This window comes from Lontra canadensis, unplaced genomic scaffold, assembly GCF_010015895.1.
Source record: "Lontra canadensis isolate GAN:19392208 unplaced genomic scaffold, GSC_riverotter_1.0 scaffold78, whole genome shotgun sequence".
NCBI lineage: Eukaryota > Metazoa > Chordata > Mammalia > Carnivora > Mustelidae > Lontra > Lontra canadensis.
Genome location: NW_022631072.1, coordinates 6,037,733 through 6,061,044, shown reverse-complemented (window position 1 = coordinate 6,061,044; position 23,312 = coordinate 6,037,733). Strand labels below are relative to the sequence as shown.

Here is a 23,312-nt window from a genome sequence, read left to right as displayed (position 1 = left end):
CTTAATGCATTCCTATGTTCATTTATTAATACTGATGTGCAAATTAGATGAGAAGGTCTATTTGGCTGTAGAAATGATAGCCAAGACCCTTACTTACTGGGGAAATGATCTTAAAGATAAGTACCAGGAAGTTAACTGCAAAACTGCCTTTCTGCTAGAGTTGCAGCAGAGGGACCAGGGGCATAGAACAATACTTCACTTTAGGTGCTCCAATTCCTAAAGCCAGAAGCTCTACTGCCCGTGCATGACACCTTAAGGAAATGACTGACAGGTTCTGCTGGGCTCAGCCCTGCGCCCTTCTCTAGGCTATAGAAGAGAAGGTAAAGAAGGATTCTTGCAGATAGGTGGACAGTGGGCTCTGACTCCCACCTTCTCATGGAAGGGGGCAGGAGGGAGGCTTGCACCTCCTCTTAAGCCAAGTGAGAGCAGATCAAAAGACCTGTTTTTACTTTGGCCTGTGTCCCTTAGGGGACATAAAAAAATGTCCTTGACTCCTAAGCAGAGAAGCTTAAAGATGAGTGTGTGGGTGGAGCTCCCCCTGCTGGTGGCAGAGTAAAGAAACAGCTCTGCTTTGAGAAAATGGGTCTGCATTTCAGAGTTAGCCCGTGGTATGAAAATGAATTTCCTGTGGGACAAATGTGGACCTGCAGAAAGGGAGCCATTGTGAGAGAGATTTTGCCTAAAAGTGCTCCAGAAGAATAAAAATAATCCCGAAGAGCGGTAGGTTTCTGGAAACCTAGGTCTGACTAACTTACTATTGTTATCTTCCTAGCACCTGAAGTACCTGTATTGCTGTAAGGAACTAAAAGATGTTGTAAAATGTTGTAAAATGTTGTAAAAATGCAACCACAGGGGTGCCTGGGTGGCTTGGTGGGTGAAGCATCTGCTTTCCGCTCAAATTGTGATCCTGGAGTCCTGGGATCCCTGCTCATCAGGGAGTTTCCTCTGCCCCTCACCCTGCTCTCTCTCTCTCTCTCTCTCAAATAAGTAAAAAAATAAAATCTTAAAGAAAAATGCAACCAAAGAGTGTTAATTTAAAACAATATATTTCTTATTTGTGTTTTATAATTCTAAACATACAAAGGATCCAAAACAAAATGCATTCAAGAATAAATTTGTTTCCCCAAGGATATTCACAGCTTTCTTATATTCCTTATATTAAAAATGGCTTCTCTTTGACATGTAGAATTTGTACACATGGACTCATTAAGGTAAAAGAAATGAGTGACAGTCTTTTATTCTTTGAAGCACTCTTCCTACATTTCATTTAGAAACACGGTATCAATTCAATATTTGTTTTCAAACAAAACATTAAATTATATTTAATTAGAATTTATCACATTCAAAGGCACTGCACTTGGTAGCTTCACCTATGAAATCTTCAGTGAAAGTTTACTTTGAATATATTAAAATATACATACTATAAAATACATGAGAATAAGAATATTTACTGTGCTATCTACTAAATATATTTTTCAGTGAATGTGACAGGTGAAACAGGTCAATAATATCTTAAAAATCAATTGTAACTTACACAGAGGCATATGAAGGTTTAAAAAGGCTACAGAAGTTCTATGTACTTACCACAGATGACAATGTCCATTCGTGGGTGCTCTAGTGATAGCTCTCTCCCCTAATGTCTTTCCTGAAAGACAAATGTACTTACAGTTAGTACTTTCACGAGAGTTGGTGGAGGAGTGGATTATTGAATTAAGTCAGTGGTTCTGAAAATATGGTCCCAAGACTGGAAGTATCACCTGGGAACTTGTTAGAAAAGTGAATCTGGGACTATGAGGGAGAACTCATTCCCTAACAAAGTCTGGGCTCAGCAATCTGTCTTAACTAGCCTCTAGAGATTCTGCTGTATGCTCAAGTTTAGGTCCACTGGACTAAGTGATGGAACCAAGTGCAAGAAAAGTCATTTGATCATTATTTGAAAGCAAAGAAAATGGATGCAGAAACTAAAAGCAAGATGAAGAAAGAGAGAGCGAGGCAGAGGACAGAGTGCTAACTCCATCTAAAGGCTTCCAGGGAACAGGCTCTGTACATAAATAATCATTCCAAATCATTTCCCTTAGTTTTAGGATCGCTTTTCATAATGTCATAATTACTTTGGATAGAGGTTTGTCTATTGGCCTGAAAAGTCAAAACGTTTGTTACAAAACTGGACATTCTGAAAATTCTTCTCTAAAAGGGGCTGCTTTGTCTTGTGCCATCTCCTTTCCCCTGCTCCATGTTTTTGCTGTTGCCTTGAAGAGAATATCCAGGGATCTGTGAAATGCTCTTCCAAATAAGTGGTTGAGATAATCTTTATAAATAAGGATCTTTTATTCTAAAACCATTCTATTTGTTAATATGTTAAGGTGGTACACTCTGTATTTGATAGCTCTATCCATGAAGAATACCATCCTGTGTAGAAATCTACCAAAACCAGAAAAAATTACAAAGTGAAGTGTTTTAATACTGACATTGAATTGTAGACATATATTAAAAGAGTAATTTTTAAATAAATGATTGAAAAGCAGTTTTAAATGTACATTTAAATATTAGAAACAAAATCAGTATTTTATCTCCTTGGCCAAATGAGCAAAAATATCTTTGAGTGCACAACCACAAGTCTGAAATAGAGTCCATTACCCTGAGACTAGGAAAGGACACTCGCGGGCAGGTTCTGCAGCCTCACTGATCCAGCAGAAGTTCGATAGGAAAGCTGTTTTCCTTAGGACATCATACTTTGTGATCTATTTGAGACACTTACATTGGTCTTTTAATTCTGGCAATTATAATAATGTTCCTTTAGAGATAAGATTCATATTTTGTTTGGAAGACAAATTATGATCAGAGTACTTCAAAAGAGGCCTGTGTAAGGCTCCACCCCAGTGAGAGGGCACGGAAAGAATTCTGCACTCCTCAGCCATCACATTTTCCCCTGGCACAACAACTTTATTTATTTATTTTTAAAGTTTTTATTTATTTATTTGATAGGGAAAAAGCACAAGTAAGTGGGGTGGGGGGGGCAGGCAGAGGGAGAGGGAGAAGCAGGCTCCCCACTGAGCAAGGAGCCCTTTGTGCGGGACTAGATTCCAGGACCTTGGGATCATGATCTGAGCCAAAAGCAGACCCTTAACCGACTAAGTCACTCAGGCACCACCTCCCGCACCACTTTTTTTAAAAAAACTTAAATACGCTATTATAGGGAATAACATTCAGTACTTCCTCTTCCCTCATGTGGAGCTCCAGTGTCCTCCAACGCTGGTCTCAGCTCAAGCCTATTTTTGTCATTGCCTTTCCCAGGTACTCACTACCTGAACCCTGAAGTATGATGGGCTGCCTCAATGTTGATCTTTCTAGCAAGTTCCTTAATGTAGCATCATCTTAATCACATTCACCTCCCTCTTCTCTCCCTTCTCTCTCACCCTCCACCCCTCATTTTAATATTGTTCCTGGACATGGTAATTTCCAATAAATACTTTTTAAATGGAGAGGAAAAAATTATTTTTTAATATATTTCAGTATCTGAATGAATGCATTTGAGGCTTTCACTCCTTTTCCATGACATCATAAATGTTTCTTTTTAAAATAGATCCTATTCCAATCTATGTTCCATTTTTGTTCCCCAATTTCCTCCAGCCCATTTCTTTTTCCATTTTTACCACTTCATTCATTAACACAAACTTCTACTACATTTAAGAATAGAGATCCCAAGTAATTTCACCTATGAGAGACTCTTACTTCCCCAGGAAAGCCTTCCCTGCCTCGACCCCCCAGCCCCTGCCATCATATCCTTGCTGTTATTACTCTAAAAGTCCTGCATTCTCTTTCCTCACAATGGCTTTCTATCTGTTTCCTTTTATGTACGGTTATTTCAATAATACTGCTTCCCCAACAAAGCCGTTAGCTCGTCTAGGGTCTGAGAACATGTGATTTTGCTATCATTTCTACTTCCTATCACACACAGGAGGAATCTCGATGCCCAGGGTAGGGCAAGTGCATACAGGAAATAAAAAGTGTCTGATACTGATGAATGTTGAAACAGTTTACATGGATATCCTGTGACTTTCTCAGTAGATACAAACACAAATCAGTTTTTCCTCTTTGTGCAAAAGTCACTGGAGGAGGAAATCTACAAGTGGAAGGAATGTAATTACAAGGAGTTTGAAGATACTACCTTCTTAGAAATTAAAATGACAGTGGGGGCGTCTGGGTGGCTCAGTGGGTTAAGCCTCTGCCTTCGGCTCAGGTCATGATCCCAGGATCCTGGGATCGAGCCCTGCATCGGGCTCTCTGCTCAGCGGGGAACCTGCTTCCCTTCCTCTCTCTGCCTGCCTCTCTGCCTACTTGTGATCTCTGTCAAATAAATAAATAAACTCTTTAAAAATAAATAAATAAAATGACAGTGAATGAGCCTGGAATGAGGTCTGTGGTATCATTATGCTTTGCTGTTTCTTCCTTATGCTATCTTAGAGAAAGAAAGGTTGGAAAAGAGGAGGTTTGGAATAAAAGAAGAATTAAAGAAATTCTGATGTTAGATTACTATGCTGAAGCTCAGAGAAATGGCAACTACAGGGCTTTTTGCAAGAAAGGGTTTTGATATTTAATGAGAGTCAAGGTGAGATATATATATTTATATTATTTATATATATTTAAATATATATTTATGTATATTTATATATACTATATATTTATATACTTATATTTATATATTTATTATTTATATATATATAAATATTTGCCATCCCGGCTGTTTTTCTTTTGTTGTTACTATGGAAAATTTCAAAAATATGCAAAAAAGTATAGAGTACAGTATAATAAACAACCAGGTACTGTATGCCTTAGCATAAACGACGATCAACTCAAGGCTAATCTTGTTTTATCAAGATGAACTTTGTAAAAAAAGCATTGATAAAAACCCTGAAATTCTACCTGATAGTAATCAGGGAGGGTTATTTTAATTGTACTGAAGACAACTATCTTCTGCCTCTTTTGCTCCTCAAATATTACCTCTGAATGTTTTGTCTTTCTGTGATTTTATAAACTTTATTATCTGAAATTTGAGTTTTTCAGTTGCCTATTCTAATATGCTCAAACATTTAAGACAATATATACTTTAGCCCTAAAAAACCCTTTCTGTAGGGGCTAGGTGGCTCAGTGGGTTAAAGCCTCTGCCTTCAGCTCAGGTCATGATCTCAGGGTCCTGGGATCAAGCCCTGCATCAGGCTCACTGCTCAGCGGAGAGCCTGCTTTTTCTCTCTCTCTCTGCCTGCCTCTCTGCCTACATGTGATCTCTGTCAAATAAATAAATAAAATCTTTAAAAAAAAAAAACAACCCAAACCCTTTCTGTCCTTAGACTATGTATATTTTTCAGTACAGGATATATTAAAATAAATTAAGCATATTGGTTCTAGCTAAGGTGATTTAAATTTGATTAAAATTCATTAATGGGTTATTATAGATAATGACTGTCACTTGAGGATAATCAATCTTTACAAAATACTTACCGATATTAGCATAATGTTTTTTTTCTTCTGCGTTAGTAGATAGCTCATACATGTCTCCATAAGCACGAGTTAATCGCCATATAAACTCTATTTCATCTCTAAACTGAAAAGATAGAACTGTATATTAGATTAACTCAGTAACTTGACAAGACTATAAATGTTTTCCCCTGCAACTTTTAAAAAAGTAGGCAGGTGAACTGACATTTATGGATGACTGAATCTATTCATGTACATACAACATTTTCAATTCAAATATTCATGGCTACAAAATGTGATTTAATATGGTGTTGCATTTGGATCTTAAAACTAAGGAAGGTTATGCAGACACTAGCTCTATACCAACATGGAAGAGAGAAGGGACAGGTGCCAGACTTGGTGAGTTTTCCCTCTTTTTATTTTCCTTTCTAAGTTATCTACCTTCAATATAATGCCTCAGAGAGCATTACAAATCACATATACTCAAAAGAGCAGTCACATTTTTAACCTCAATTACCTACAAATACAATCACAATCTTTGTGTTTGGAGTTGCTAAGTCTTCAGACGAAGGATTTAAGACTTAAATTGCTCACAGAAAAGACGTCCTCCCTCCCTCCTCTCCTCCCTTCCTCCCTTCTTTCCTTGTTTCTTTCTTTCTTTTTGGTGGTAATAGTGGGAGGTATGGGCTTTTTCAATTCAGCCCAACGTTAAATGTTGAAAAATGTCCATTAGTAGAAACATGCTGAAACTGATGGTTGTTACACTAATAACTCTTAAGACAGAAAACTTAAAATTGTAGCTTTCCTGCCCCAACAGAAGCAGTAGGTCATATTCTTTATGTTATAAAGTACATATCAAATATGGCAAATTAATAAGAATCAAATAAAAATAGGTGTGTATAATCTTATCTCTGGTTCTCATTTTCATGATCTCAGAGCCTCATAAACTCTTATAATTTACTTGTTAAAAGTTTCAGTTAGATTATAGAAAAATTTTGCATCAACCATTTAGGTAACACAATTGTTACAGTCACAACAGGAATGGGACTGCAGGTAAAATTAAAAATCAAAATTATACAAACATTGTCTCATATCTCTTACCTTTTCTTTGTGATCACAAAGCAGTTCGAAACTCTCCAACTTGCTACGTTCATTCATACGTAAATTATCAGCCTTCTGAAGAAGGACATCTAAATTTAACTCCTCTATGTGTGTGTTAAATGCCTTAGCGACTGGAAAACTCTGTTCTTCTGTGTCAGTATTAGCTGTAATATACCTAAAATTCAGAAATAATAAATAATGATCAAATCTCTTGGGAGTTATATTATAATAGCCAGAGTGATTCTTTTAAAATACAAGCCAGTATGCTATGAATACAAGAACAGATGAGTGACTGATGAAATCAAAGAGGCATGAAGCAGATCGGTACACATATGGAGCTGTGGTGTGTGATGGAGTTCGGCTGTCAGATCACTGGGAAAGGAAGGGAAGGGCTAGGAAAAACAATGGCTATGCCTATGGAAAACAATGAAACTGAATCTCTACAATATACTATTATAAAATTAACTCTGGATGATAAAAGGAATTAAGTGTTAAAAATAATTTTCTAAACTCTAAGTAGAAATTAATCGGTGAATATCTCTCAGTCTTAGAAGCAAAAGATTTTCTTTTTTCTTTTCCTTTTTTTTTAAGATTTTATTTATTTATTTGTCAGAGAGAGAGAGCACACAAGCAGGGGGAGCAGCAGGCAGATGGAGGAACAGGATCCTTGCTGAGAAAGGAGCCCAATATGGGACTCGAACCCAGGACTCTGGGATCATGACCTGAGCCGAAGGCAGACGTTTAACCGAATGTGTCACCCAGGTGTCGCAGAGCAAAAAATGTTCTTAACCAAGATATGAAAGAATTAGCTATAAATGATTAATTATGAGTGACTAATCAGCTTAGCTATATTAAAATGAAAAAAACTGCTGCTAATCAAAAGACAATTTCAAAAATATAAGAACATAAATTAAAAATCAGGAATAGATGTTTTGCAACATATCCATGTGGAGAACACTGATATCAAGAACACATAAATGCTTTTCTAAAATTAGATAATAAAAGATGCAGTGCAGTCAATAGAAATATGCTTGATAGATACTTTCCCAAATGAGAAAATACATATAGTCAATAAACGTAAGAAATGATGTTCAATGTTCACTAGCAAACAGAGAAATACAAATAAAGACCACAGGGAGATATTATGTAAAAAGTCTGATAATATCAAATGCTGGGCATGAAGTCAATCCATAGGATCTGATGTGAATGCAAACTGGTGAACCCAGCTGGGAAAGCACTCTGGAGTTATCTTGTAATTGTGAATCTTTCACATGTCCTAGGACCCAGTAATCTGGTCTCCTGCATATGTGCAAAAAAAGATATGTATAATAGAGAGAGCAGTACTTTCAAACACCAGGAAACAACCTAAATGCCCATCAAAGAGTGAATGAATATTATACAACAGTCAAAATGAAAGAAATACAGTGATGAGCAAAATATAAGGAATCTTGACAAACTTATTATTAAGTGGAAAAATAAGCTCTTAAAACTATATACAACACAATCCCCTTTCCATAAAAACAATCAAAATTAAATGTGTATCTTAAGGAACATACACACACCTGCAATGAAATGATATTATTAAAAAAAGAAGGAATGAACAATATAGATTAGACATTCAGGGTAATCGTTACCTTCAGATAAGGGAAGGCAGGGGAGCCAAATGGTTTGATGAAGATTATTGTCTAGGTCCTATCCTTTGTTTTAGGAGGTAGTTTCATGGATGCTTTTACATTATTCACAATAACTAACTAAATGATTAAAAGTGACACATGCATGGACCAGTCCTTAGAGTTTGCAAGAGCTAGTCTATGTACCTGAGATATAAGAAAATTATAACCAAAAGGAAGTAACTATTTTAATACCGGACATAATATTCTTTAGAGCAAAAAGCATTAAAGAGGGACACCAATGCTAAATGGTTCAATTTATGATAAAGAAAGAACAGCTTGAGACGTCTATGCATCTAAAAACTCAAGTCTCAGATACACGGAAAACATAAATTAACATTTACAAAGAGAAATTGAATCCACTATGAGAACAGGAGATTTTTAACATAACAGTCTAAGTAATTGATAAAAGTATAAGAAAAGGTAAGGATACAATTTCGGTGCCAAAATTAACAAGCTCAAATCCAACTAACATATATAAAACTAGACACTGAGCCCCAGGAAAACAATGTCATATGGAATATCTATGAAAACAGCCACATACACAAGGCCACGAAGCAAGCCACAAATGGTAACAAACAATCTGTTGTGTAGACCATATTCTCTATTCACAATGCAACTAAGTTAGAAATCAACACTAAAGAGTAGGTGAGAAAACCTCTAAATTTAAAAATAATTGAAACATTTCCATCTACATGCCCACTACACCGGCTAAAATGAAAAGACAAAAAACACCAAGAGTTGGTGAGGATGTGGAGCCAATGGAGCTCTTATACATAGCTGATGGGAGCATAAATCAGAACCACCACTTTGGAAATATGTTTGGCAATATATCCTAAAGCTGGTATACACATACTCCATGGACACAGTCATTTTGCTCCTACGTATATACCCAAAAGAAATGTGTACATATGTTTATCCAATCATAATAGTCCATAACTGGAAAGTACCAAATGCCTATGAGGAATAGGGAGCTTACATATTGTGGTATATTAATGCAATGGATGAGTATTTAGCAGTGAGGATAAATGGTCTTCAACCATGCACAATGATATGCATGAGTATCCCAAGCTAATATCAACTGAGAGAAGCTAGACACAAAGGGGCATATGGTGTATTATTTCATTTAGATAAAGTAAAAACATAATTTTAACTGATGTATGCATTTGGAAATCAAGATGGGTTATCCTGTTGGTGCCAGGGAGTGACTGGATGAGAGCATGTTGGGAATATCTGAGGTACTAAAAATATTCTGTCTCTAAATCTGGGTGCTGACTTTACCATTGTATTCAGCTTGAAAAATCCGTCTGGGTATTTGTTATTTGTATGTTTTTCCACAGGTACTCTGTATTTCATAAAGTTTAAAAAGAATTTTAAAAAGATACATCTCATACATAAGAGAATATAAGAAAAGAGAGAAAAGCAGAAGTCATTATAAACAGCATCAGGAATGAAACATTGTTACTATAGACAGAGCATAGATTTAAATAACAGACTACTGGGGCGCCTGGGTGGCTTAGTGGGTTGAGCCTCTGCCTTCGGCTCAGGTCATGATCCCAGGGTCCTGGGATCGAGCCCCACATCGGGCTCTCTGCTCAGTGAGGAGCCTGCTTCCTCCTCTCTCTCTCGGCCTGCCTCTCTGCCTACTTGTGATCTCTCTGTCAAATAAATAAATAAAATCTTTAAAAATAAATAAACAAATAATAAATAAACAACAGACTACCATGAGCAATTTTAGGCTTAAACTTGGAATGAAAGACAACCACCTAGAAAAATATAACTGGCTAAAACTGCTCAAGAGAAAATCAACCAGTTAGTCCAGAAAAATGAAATAAAAAGTTTCCAGATTGGAAAGAAAGAAGTAAAATTATCTCTAATCACAGATGACATTATCTTGTTCATATAAATCCTAATAAATCCATAAAAAGCTATTAGAACTAATAAACAAGTTCAAGATTGCAAAATACAAGATCAACTTATAAAAGTCAATTGTATTTCTATACAACTAGCAATGAACAATCCAAAAACAAAAATGAGGAAAACAATTTCACTTACAATATTATTAAAAAAAATAAATTCTGGGGTACCTGGGTGTCTCAGTCAGTCGGGTGTCAGACTCATGATTTTGGCTCGGGTCATGATCTCATGGATGGTGAGATCAAGCCCCTGGGTTATGGTCTACACTCAAAAGGCAGTCTACTTGAGATTCTCTCTCTGCCACTGCCCACTCATGCGCGTCCCCCACTTCTCTCTCAAATAAGTAAATAAATAAATACTCTTTAAAAAAAAGAATAAAATTCTTAGGATTGAATTTAACAAAATATGTGCAAAACTTATATACTGTAAACTATCAAACATTGCTGAAATTAAAGAATAGGATCTAAGTACATGAAAAGAAGTTTTGTGCTCATGAATCAGATTTAGTTGTGATGGTAGGATTCCCCCAATTTATCTACAGATTCAAAGTAATTTCTATTAAAACTCAGCTGACAACATTTTTCCCCCAGAAATTGACAAGCTGATCCTAAATTTCACGTGGAAATGCAAGGGACCCAATATAGTCAAAATAATGTTGTAAAAGAGGAACAAAGAGAATTCATGCTTCCAGATTTCAAATTTTACTATAAAGCCACAGTAGTAAAGATGGTACTGGCATAAGGAAGATAGACATATGGTATAGGGATTAAGGACCTATTAAGAATTCAGAGTCCAGAAACAAGCCTTTATGTTTATGGTCAATTTGTTTTAACAAGAATACCAAGACAACTAAGTGGAAGATACAATTTTATTTTCAACAAATGGTACAGGGACAAATAGATACCCACATGCAGAAGAAATAAGTTGGAACTTCGCTCACACCATATATAAACATTAACTCAAAAATGGATCAAAAACCTAAATGTAAGAGTTAAAATTATAAAACTCTTAGAAGAAAACACAGGAGTAAATATTAGAAAGAAAAAGTAGATAAAATAGATTTTATAAGATTTTAAACTTTTGTGCTTAAAGGAAATTTTCTTCATCAAGAAAAAGAAAAAAAAAAAAAGAAAAAAAGAAAAAGAAAAGAAAATTTAAAATGGAAGAAAATACTTACAAATGAAATACACTGACGTATATCTAACAAGTATGCTGACAAATATACTGATGTATATCTAATGAGTACACAAATAGATTTACAACTCAATAATAAAAAGACAAATAATTCAATTTATAAATGGAAAAAGGATTTAATAGATATTTCAACAAAAGATGTTAACAAAATGGCCAAAGAACACATGAAGAGATGGCTCCATACCATTAGACATTAGTGAAATACAAATCAAAACCACAATAATTCATTCATTCACACCTTCTAGGATGGCTAAAATAAAACAGACAATAACAATGTTGACAAAGATGTGGAAAAACTGGGACCCCCCTACATTGCTGATGGGATTGTAAAATGGTGCATCAAGTTTGGAAAACAATACAGTAGTTCCTCAAAATGTTTAACAGCAAATTACAAATTTGAATCAGCAAATTACAAAATGACTCAGCAATTACACTTCTAAGTACACATCTGAGAGAACTGAAAGACCATGTCCATACAAAAACCTGTGTAGGAATGTATATAGAAACTTATTGCATAATAGCCAAAGAATGAAAACAACCCAAATACCCTTCATCTGCTGAATGGGTAAACAAAATGAGTGAACAATGGAATATTATTTGGTAATACAAAGGAATGAAGTACTAATGGGTGATACAACATGAATGGACCTTGAACACATCATCTAAGGGAAAGGCCACATACTGTAAGATTCCACTTCATTAAATGTACAGGGTAAACAAAGCCATGTTAACAGAAAGTGAGAATAATGGTTGATAGGGCCTGGAGATGCAGAGAATTAGAGAATGAGTGGATATAGGGTACAGGGCCTTTTTTTGAATGATGAAAGTTTGGTAATTAGATAGTGGTGATAGCTATACAACTAAGTGTGAATAAACTAATCCCCACCAAATTGTACACTTTAAAGGGGTGAATTTTACAGCATATGAAGAATATCTCAATAAAGATTTTATTTTTATAAGAAAGAAGAAAAAATGTGACTATTCCTATAGCTATCAAATAAATTAAGCCAGAATTTATATATCTATTTCAACACACACACACACATACACACACACACAGAAAGAGAGAGACAGAGACAGGGATTGGGAGAGAAAAGAAGTTTCTCTCATGGGGAATTCCACCAAATATCCAAAGAATTAGATTAACTCAAATTCTTCTAAGAAATTCTAACACAGGGAACATCCCTCAGCTCATTTTCTGAAGCTGGTAAAACTGACACTGAAATCAAACAAGGATAGTATAAGAAATGAACATTATAGATGAACTTCACACATAAATATAGATGCAAAATATCAATCAAAGGGGCGCCTGGGTGGCTCAGTTGGTTGAGCGACTGCCTTCGGCTCGGGTCATGATCCCGGACTTCCAGGATCGAGTCCCGCATCAGGTTCCCAGCTCTTTGGGGAGTCTGCTTCTCCCTCTGACCTTCTCCTCTCTCATTCTCTCTCTCACTCATTCTCTCTCAAATAAATAAATAAAATCTTAAAAAAAAAATATATCAATCAAAGACATCAAAAATATATAAAAAAAACTGTAACAAACATGAAAGAATGCATCATAACCAAACTGGATTTCTCCCAGGAATTACAAGCACAGTTTAACATTGGAATGTTTCTTTTTAGTACAACAGAAAGAATGAGAAAAACTAGATGATCATTTCAGTGATTACCAATTTTTTCTCAATAAATTCATATTCATTTTAGGATAAGGAAATAGCAGACCCATGAACAAGGAGTAGAAGGGGACTTCTGAACACAAGTTTATGCCAAAACTATAATATACATTTCACACTTAATGATGAAACATTAAAAGCATTCTCCTTAAAGTAAGAAATAGAAAAGGATGTTCAATATTGTTGCTTCTTTTCAACAATGTACTGCAGGTCCTGTTAGCACAATATTAAAAGAAAACAAATAAAAATGATAAGAATTGGGAAAGAAGGGCGCCTGGGTAGCTCAGTGGGTTAAAGCCTCTGCCTTCAGCTCAGGTCATGATCTCAAGGTCCTGGGATAGAGGCCTGCATCGGGAGCCTTCTTCCCCCTCTCTCTGCCTGCCTCTCTGCCTACTTGTGATCTCCCTCTCTCTGTCAAATAAATAAATAAAATTAAAAAAATAATAATTGGGAAAGAAGAAATAGAACTATTTTTATTTGAAATTAATGCAGTAGAATAAAAATGCTAGCAGAATTTACAGATAAGTAAACAAAGCTATTCAACATTTATGATCAATTTTTGAAAATGAATCATGCCCTTATACATATAAAACAAGTTAGAGAATGTAATTTCTTTTTCTTTTTTTTTTTTTTTTTAAGGTTTTATTTATTTGTCAGAGAGAGAGAGAGAGAGCACACAAGGGGCAGCAGGCAGAGGGAGAAGCAGGCTCCCTGTCAAGCAGGGAGACTGACATGGGGCTCAATCCCAGGATCTTGGAATCATGACCTGAGCCAAAGGCAGATGCTTAACCGACTGAGCCACGCAGGCACTCCTAGAGAATGTAATTTCATAAAATGTAACATATCCAGGAAAAATACACAGCACCTAGGAAAAAATTCACATTTTTTTAACTTTTCTATAGAAAACTAAAAAATATTATTTGAGGAAATTAAAGACTATCTAAAAAATGGGCAAAGATATTATATCCATGGAAAGAAGAACTTAACATTAAACCAAAAAGATGCTTCATGTAAATAATAACATTGGCTATACTAACCTCAAACAACATGACTTTAAGTCAAAACTTACAAGGGTCAAAGAAGGACATTATATAATTATAAAAGACTCAATTCACCAGAAGTATGTAACAATAATAAACATATATGCATTAAACATTAGTGGTTCTAAATATTTGAAGCAAACACTGATAGAATTGAAAGTAGAAACAGATAGTAACATAATAATAGTAGGAGACTTCAATATTTCACTTTTAATAATGGATAGAATAACCATATAGAAGATCAATAAGCAAACAGAGGACTTGAATATCGTTAGAGACCAATTTGACCTAACATATACAGAATACTCCACTCAACAACAGAGGAATACATATTCTTCTCAAGTGAACATGGGGCATTCCCCAGCATACATCATATATTACACCACAAGACAAGTCTTCATGAATTTTAAAAGATGAAAATCACACAAAGCATCTTTCCTGATTGCAATGAAAGTGTAAATCAAAGGCAGAAGGAAAACTAGAAAATCATAAATATGTGCAAATAAATAACACACTTAAACAACAAATGAGTCAAAGAATAGATCACAAGGGAAATTAGAAAATATCTTGAATCAAAAGAAGGCAAAACATAGCATACCAAAATGTACAGAGTGTAGTGAAAACAGTGGTAAGGGGAAATTTATAGTTATAAATGCTTTTATTAAAAAGGTATCAAATCGACAACCTAAATCTATAGCTTAAGAAACTAGAAAAAGAAGAGCAAACTAAACCCAAAGCTAGCAAAAGAAAGGAAATAAAAAGAAAGTAGAAATGAACATGCACAGAACTTAAAAAGAAAATCAATGAAACCAAGAGTTGGTTCTTCAAAAAGATCAACAACACTGACAAAACTTTAGCTAGACTAAGAAAAAAGGACAGAAAATCAAATAACTAAATACAGAAATGAAAGAGGAATATCACTATCAATTTTACAGAAATAAAAAGGGTTATAAGAGAATATAATGAAGGATAGCATGCCTACAAATTGGATAACTTAGATGAAACAAACAAATTCCTAGAAACATAGAACCTACCAAGACTAAATTAGGAAGAAACAGAAAATCTGAACAGATCTAACAAGTAAAGAGACTGAATTAGTAATCAATAAATTCTTATCAAAAGAAAGCCCAGGACCACATGCCTTCAATGGTGAATTCTACCAAACATTTAAGGAATTAACTAGTATTCTTCAAATTCCCAAAAAAAATTGAAAAGAAAGAAACATTTCCTAACTCATTCCATTAGGCCATTACTACCCTGATCCTAAAGCTGTACAAATACACTATAAGAAGAGAAAATTAGACTAATACCTTTGATGAATACTGATGCAAAAACCCTGAAAGAAATATTAGCAAATAAGATTTGAAAGCAATTATACACCATGACCAAGTGGAAATGCAAGGATGGTTTAACATATGAAAAATCAATGTGATATACCACATTAGCAGAATTAAGGGGGGAAAAACATATGACCATCTCAACTGGTGCAGAAAAAAGCAGAGCACTTGACAATATTCAACACACTTTCATGATGAAAATGAGTAACAAACTGGGGTGCCTTCATGACTCAGTAGGTTGAGCATCTGACTCTTGGTCTCAGCTTGGGTCTTGATCTCAGGGTTGTGTGTTCAAGCCCCATCTTGGGCTCCATGCTGGGTGCAGAGCCTACTTAAAAAAAAAAAAAGTGTGTAACAAACTAACAATAGAAGGAAACTACCTCAAAATAATATAGGCCATATAAGAGAAACCCAAAGATAACATCATACTCAATGGTGAAAGACTAAAAGCTTTTCCTCTCACATCAGGGACAAGACAAGAGTGCCTCATTTTGCCACTACTATTCAGTACAGTACTAGGAGTCCTAGCCAGAGCAATTAGGCATTTAAAAGAAATAAAAGATACCTAAATCAGAAAGGGAGAAATAAAATAATCTCTTAGCAAATAACATGATCTTAAATGTAGAACCTAAATATTTCGTAGACACACACACACACACACACACACACACAAACTGTAAGAATTATAAACAAATTCAGCAGTTTCAGAATATAAACCAACTTGCAAAAATCAGATGTGTTTCTACACATTAACAAGAAGCAATCTAAAAAGCAAATAAAAACGACTATAATAGCACCGAAAAGAATAAAGTACTTAGTAGTAAACTTAAAAAAGAAGATGAAAGATTTATGTACTTAAAACTATGAAACATTGCTTAAAAAAAATTAAAGACAAAATCGGAAACCCCATGCCATAGATTTAAAGACAAAATTGGAAACCCCATGCCATAGATTTGGAGACTAATATTGTTAAGATGTCAGTACTACCCAAAATAATTGATAGAGTCAGTGCAATCCCCCTCAAAATCCCAACAATGTTTTTTGTAAAAATAGAAAAATCCATCCTAAAATCCATGTAGAATCACAAAGAACCCTGAATAGCCAAAATGACCTTGAAAAAGAATAAGGGTGGAGGTTTCAAACTTCCTGATTTTAAAACTTACTACAAAGCTCAGTAATCAAAATAATGTGGACTGACATAAAGTCATGTATAATATCAGTGCATTAGAATAGAAAGCCCAGAAATAAACTCTCACATATATAGTCAAATGATTTTTGACAGGGGTCCTAAGACCAATCAATGGAGAAAGGGTAGTCTCTTCAACAAATGGTGTTGGGAAAACTGGGTATTTATATGCAAAAGAATGACACTGGGCTCTGTGCAAAAATTAAAAATTAACTAAAAAATGGATCATTTACTATTTTGGGGATGTCAACAAAAGCACTGGTTACAGAAGCAAAATAGATGGACACCAAAATTAAAATAGATAAATTAGACATCAAAATGAAAATGAAATTTTGGCCATCAAAGGACATAATCAACAGAGTGAAAGGCAGCCCACACAATGGGAGAGAAGATTTGTAATCATATATCTGATAAAGGGTTAATAACAAGGATATATAAAGGACTCCTACAACTCAACAACAAAAAGCGAACAACCCAATTAAAAAAAGGGTGAAGGACTTGAAAAGACATTTTCCCAAAGAAGATGTACAAAAGGCCAATGAGCACATGAAAAAATGTGCAGTACCACTAAACATGAGGGACATGCAAACCACAATGGGATACCACCTTGTACCAATTAGGATGGTTACTGTCAAAAAACAGAGAAATGTTGGTGTTGATGTGAGGAAACTGTAATCCTTATGAATTCTTGGAGGAACATAAAATGGTGCAGCTGCTATGGAAAAAATTAGGCAGTACCTCAAAAAAATTAAAAATGGAACTGCCATATGATCCAGTAATTCTACTTCTGGATAGACAATCAAAAAGAATTGAAAGCAGGGTCTTGAAGAGATATTTGTACACCCATGTTCATAGCATTATTCACAATGGCTAAAAGTAGAAGCAACAAAAGTGTCCATCAACAGATGAATAAATAAGTAAAATGTGATCTGTACATACAAAGTAACACTGTTCAACCTTAAAAAAGAAAATCTGACACGTTATAAAATAGATGAACCTTGAGAACATTATGCTGAGTGAAACAGCCATTACAAGAAGACAAATACCACATAATTCCACTTCTTTAAGGTGCCTAGAGGAATCAAATTCATACAGATAGAAAGTAGAAAAGTGGTTGCCAGAGGCTGGGGGGATGAGGAGGGGGGAGTGATTCTAATGGGTCCAGAATTCAGTTTAGAAGATGAAAAAAGCTCTGGAGAAAAATGGTGATAATGGTTGCCAAACAATATGAATGTATTTAATGCCATTAAACTTAAAAACAGTTAAGACAGTAAATTTTACCACAATTTAAAAAAATGAAGTAGAAAAAATTTTTTTTACAAGAAATGCTAAAACTTGGAGAAAAACATGAAAGTAAAAGTAATATCTTGGCCCAATGATGCAGGTTTAGGGGGCATTTTATCATGATAAATAATTGAACACAATGCCAATTTCTTTCCTCTACAAAGAGTAACTATATTCTAACTTAAGTATTTTTAATTGTCTATATGCATTTTTTTATTCAATAGTTATTCTGATAAATATATCTATAGACCTTAATATAGTGGGAAAAAAACTGAAAGATATTTACTCAAAAATAAAGTTTTGGGAGGCACTTTTTAAAATAAAATTTTTATTTAAAAAATCTTTAAAAATTTTGGAAAAAAATCTGAAAAATATTCATTTTGAAAAAGTGAGACTAAAATATGCATTTATCACCTCTGATCTCACAGTCCTCTGAAGTCTCAGACATAAACACACAATGTGTATTAAAATTATTTAGTTAAAATACCTGGTTTCAGTATATTCAATAATTTCCATTATCATATTTTTTACTTATAACTTGATCCTTGTATTAGTAAAAATATCATCTGTCTCTGGGCTATCTGGCATGAGAAATGTGTCTAGCAATGTTGATACAAATGAAAATTTGTGAATTGCTGAATATAGCTCTATAGATGACATAGGTAGAAATACTGTCTGTAATGATTAAAATAGGATAAAAGATGATGTTAAAACTCTCAGAGAATGTCACACATCTAGAAGACATATACCAATGCTTGAGGTTATTTTCAGATCACAGAAATATTACAATTATCATTCAGAAATCTGAGACTGGTCAACCTGTTAGCAGTCAATCTGTTAAAAGCCTTAAACAGATTAATAACCTTTGACTTCTAAATTTCAGTAAAGTCATAAGCTATTTTTCCAAAGACATACAGCAATTAAAATTAAATTTAGACTGCAACGTGGAGGTCTTTTTTTTCTGAAAAGGCAGTGAAGCTTGGTGAGATAGACTTTTAGGAGAGCTGAGCCATGATTTCTATAGAATGTGCCTGGTGGAAAAATTTCTGATTTAAGCTACTCTTCTAAGAAAGGGGAAAGTCTGTGGCAACGTTATTTTAGGAATTGCAATAGTTGAAGATCTGTCTTCATCATGACATGGAATAGCCATGTTTTTATCTTCAAAGGAATCCAAAGCCATGTCCTTCTGAGGTGGGATAAAGCGAGTAGCATTTTTTTTTACAAAGTGAAGAAAATCCAACATTACAGAAAATAGGGGAAGTTACTCTTTGAGAGGGATGATGCTGAACCACAGGTGGAGAATGATCTGTATGGTGATTCTGAGAACAGGATGAAGGGAAACTTTCCTTGATTGGCCTCTTTCTTCAATATCGGTGGCAGTTTCGTTCTGTTGATAGGTGTAGGAAATAATACCTGGAAGGGAAGCTAAGGTTGATGTCCTATGTTGACAAGTGTTTCCACCAACAGTGTGTAGATGGGCTGAAGGATTAGCTCTTGTTCCCAAACTCATAAAATGTGTAAGGTTAAATTTAGGAGAACAAGAGCTTAGATATTTTTCAGCACCAGAAATACTTGAGTTTTTAGAAACTCTTTCAATTTCATCTGTATTAAAGATGATTTGACCACTTGATTGAAGATCAAAAAAACTAGCATTCTCATAACAGGAAATTATACTGAGTTTAGGGGCAGAGAAAAAACTTTGGAATCTAAGGCCAAGACGGTCTGAGGAAGATTTTAAATCACGGAAGGTTCGTTTTTCTTGAGAATCAAAGTTAGCTCTACTGTGTTGATGGTCAGGGAAAATACTGCTTTTCTGAAGTTTAGCAAGTAAAGAATGTCTTCTTCCACAGAAAGATGAGTGAGTAGAAGATAAATTTTTACTTCCTCTACGTGAATTGACATTACATATTGCAGGCAGACGAGTTCTTTTAGGATTAAGAGATTGATGAGTTAAAGAAGAAGCTTCATGCCGCAGGGGGTCTGAAGTAACTTGATTTGCAGGATAATTTGGTCGCAAGTTCTGGTCCTGTTTGCTGCGGCTAGAGTGAGAAAAGTGTCAAATGAGGGGAAAAACAAAAACAAAAAACAAGGAGCAGAGGTGGAACCCTGCCAAGCCTTCTGAAGAGTGATATCTACTTTATTGATATGGAAACAATAGGGAATGAGAGAATTATGGCAGCTGAATTGAGGGTCACAGAGATGTATCCCCCTCCCCCAAATGCCCTAGTCTAAAAGATTATCTCTACTTGCACAGTACCTGCCCAATCTGTTAAACCTTGGGAAGATCAGTTGAAAGAATCAGGGAAACAGGCAGAAAGACCAGGGGAAACATACCACAAGGCACGAGAATGAAAATATCCCCTGAAGGAAAGGAGAGAGTTTCCTCTCTTAAAAATAGTAAATCATAATATCTATTTGAGATTCTTGAACTACCACATTCTAAGGAGTTAAGTAGAATAAATGTATGCCCTTTTGACTAATACATTTTAAAATAGTAACCATGGAAGAAGCAGGACGTCTCTGGAGAGAATACTTCAGATAAAACACCCAGAGTCCTCATATTCAGTTATTGTGGGAAACTAAAGGAAGCGTTAAAGCTGGGTTCATGAACATGTCAGTTTTCTTTAGCACATGAACGCATATGGAACAATGGGGGTTTTTCTTTTCTTTTTAAAGGCTTACCTTAAGTATTTTCCCATATTGAATTTAATCCAAAGTAAATCTCTCCCTTCCTTCCTAAGCCATCATCCTTAAGCCATAAAAATGCCCTGTGTAGGTGGAACAGGTCAGAAGACTGAACACTTAACCTGTGTGTGGAATTAACATGGTGATAACACAGAATGTGATGACAGCAGACTCTAGAATCTCATGACATCAGGTTCAGATAAAACTGTCCTGTGGCTTGCCTTTCTGAAAAGCTGCAATCCATGTGATGGGGGAATGCGTATTCTAACTTCATCATGTTCAAGGAGTCAGTCAATAAATCAAGAGACGAGAAAACAGGATAAGGCAGTAACGTATATAATATCTGCACCATCTTTTGCTTGGGACTGTCTCTCTCACTAACCGCCCTACACACCCCTGGCTTACTAATTCATTCTACTTTCACATGAACACTCTTCATCCCAGGTTTTTATCCCCTCCAGTAATATAGAAAATTACCATTACAGATTTTGGTCCAAAGATATATGGAGAAGGAAAAAAAAAAAACCCTAAAACCTGAATAGCCAACATCATTGCCCCCCCAGAATGAAATAAGCTTTCTCTATGCGGGCAGTAAAGCACGCCATCTGATAGTGCGGGCCAGACACAGAGATTAGAGATCTGCTGTGTTATTGTTTCTAACTCCTTGAAACAACTTATACCCATTTAAAGACAAGGATAACAGAGTCCTCAGAAAAGAAATACTGTCCTTTCCTTTTCCAAACCAACTTGGAGCCCCATCCATGTAATAGGTATGTGTGTCAAGCCAGTGATGACATAAAACAGTGCTTTGAATATAAACTTTTCAACGTCTCAATATTCTGAACACCCCGCTGCCACATTCTGATTTTTCTTCCCTTCCTAACAATCTTCTTTGGTAAGCCTTTTTTTTTTTTTTTTTTTTAAGATTTTATTTATTTGCCAGAGAGAGAGAGGTACACACAAGCAGGCAGAGGCAGAGAGAGAAGCAGGCTCCCTGCCGAGCAAGGAGCTCCATGTGGGACTCGATCCCAGGACCCTGGGATCAAGACCTGAGCCGAAGGCAGCAGCTTAACCAATGGAGCCACCCAGGCGTCCCGGTCTTTGGTAAACCTTTGAACAAACTACTTTTCAAAGGCCCAACGCTCTCTCATTTTCATCATCTAATTATCGGTTTGGTGATCTGATTTTACCCTACACATAAGCTAATACATTCATCGGTTAATGTCTCACACACAGTTCTTGGGTCAGAAGAAGAGGACTTTAATACACACAGCAAATCCAGCGGTATGATCACTGGCATATTTGTGCTGGTTCTCCCAGACCCCAGGTCCCCAGGTCTACAAGGGCAACGTAGAGGGCCTGGAGACCCCCGCATTTGCACTGACTCGTGTTACAAAGAAAGGAATGCTGAGCTCAGGGAACCTACTATACTGACCCCAAGCAGTAAGCAAATCTGCTAAACGTGCTGTTGGTCCTGGAGGGGAACATCACCTCATTCCTCAGGGTTTCTCCCCACAGTCCCAACACATGCCCTGGACAAAGAGTGGTTGGTCATGCAGACCTTACACCCTTCCCAAACATTAACTCAAAATGGAACACAGACCTAAATATAAAATGCAAAACTATAAAACTCTGAGTAGACAACACAGGAGAAAACCTGGATAAATTTGGGTCTGGCAATGACTTTTTAGATAGAACACCAAAGGCATGTTCCTCCACTGCGGCCCACTCCTTGGTACTAGTTCCAAAAGGCTCTGCACTCTACACCTCTTCACTCTTCCCATGCAACACATTCTGCCTGAGCAATGCCATTCATTCCTGCAGCATTCAGCATCATACATGTGTTGGCGGGATGGCCGGAACAGGAACGACTTTCCCTGAAGGAATGCTTCTCTCAGACCTTCAGCTGCTTCCTTTCACAGGCTAGCGGCGGGTGAACGCTCATGCCGGCAGGGGCTTCCATCTTTTGCCCAGTCCTGCCTAGGAGGGTCTAGAAGGCAAGGGGACTTGGCCCTTACTGCTCTGTTATTGGCCTTTGGGGCTCTGGTTAAAGTTAGAACTCAGTATCTCTCTTTAACATTCTGTTACCCTGTTTTAAAAAGATCTGTATTTGACTTGGAAGACTGTTTTGTTTTCTAATGTACCTGGGGAACTTACATGGTGCTGGGCACAGAGTGGGCACTCCCAGAGAATCAATAAAGAGGACATCAACCTTCCTTTATTATCCCATTTTTAAAAGAAATTCTTAGATGAGAAGACCGAAATATAAATAAACTATGATGAGATGCCCAATCTTAATAGTGTTTGGGGAAACGCAAACTGAAATCATGATTAGTTACCACTTCATCTCCACCAAGTTGCCTAAAATTAAAAAGTCTAACTGTAAGAATTTGTATGGGAAAATAAGAATTCTCATATATTGGCACACTCTGAGGAATGGGTTAGTAATACAGCATAACACTCTATTTGGTCTACAACTCAGTAACCACTTCTAAATATATACTTTGAAATTATTCCACCAGTGCCTAAGGAAATATGAAGGTATTCAATAAAGCATTGTTTGGAAGAACCAAAAAATGGTAACCTAAACAAACATCCATCCACAGGGAAATAAGTTAAGGCATATTCATACAACGGGATGCAGCATAGCAACTGAAAAGAATGAAATAAATTTACATACATCAATCTGGAAAAATCTTAAAGAAACATTTGATGCAAAAGTGAGTTACAAAATGTTACATACCATATAA

At 35.8% G+C, this 23,312-nt stretch overlaps 1 protein-coding gene across 8 annotated transcripts in view; it reads right to left on the bottom strand.

Moving 5' to 3' along the window:
• The window catches only part of RMDN2 (regulator of microtubule dynamics 2), a 67,114-nt gene that overhangs the window by 26,884 nt on the left and 16,918 nt on the right, over positions 1–23,312 (bottom strand). For 4 of the 8 annotated variants that reach the window (XM_032881931.1, XM_032881930.1, XM_032881932.1 and 1 more), the window contains 3 exons: positions 6,577–6,751; positions 5,500–5,602; positions 1,585–1,645 (listed from right to left, as the gene is read on the bottom strand). In XM_032881931.1, the coding sequence (XP_032737822.1) occupies positions 1,585–1,645; positions 5,500–5,602; positions 6,577–6,751 (339 nt within the window). Of the gene's footprint in view, positions 1–1,584; positions 1,646–5,499; positions 5,603–6,576; positions 6,752–19,223; positions 19,917–20,559; positions 20,835–23,312 lie in introns of those variants that run through there. The other 4 variants (XM_032881925.1, XM_032881927.1, XM_032881924.1 and 1 more) reach the window with 3 other exon arrangements.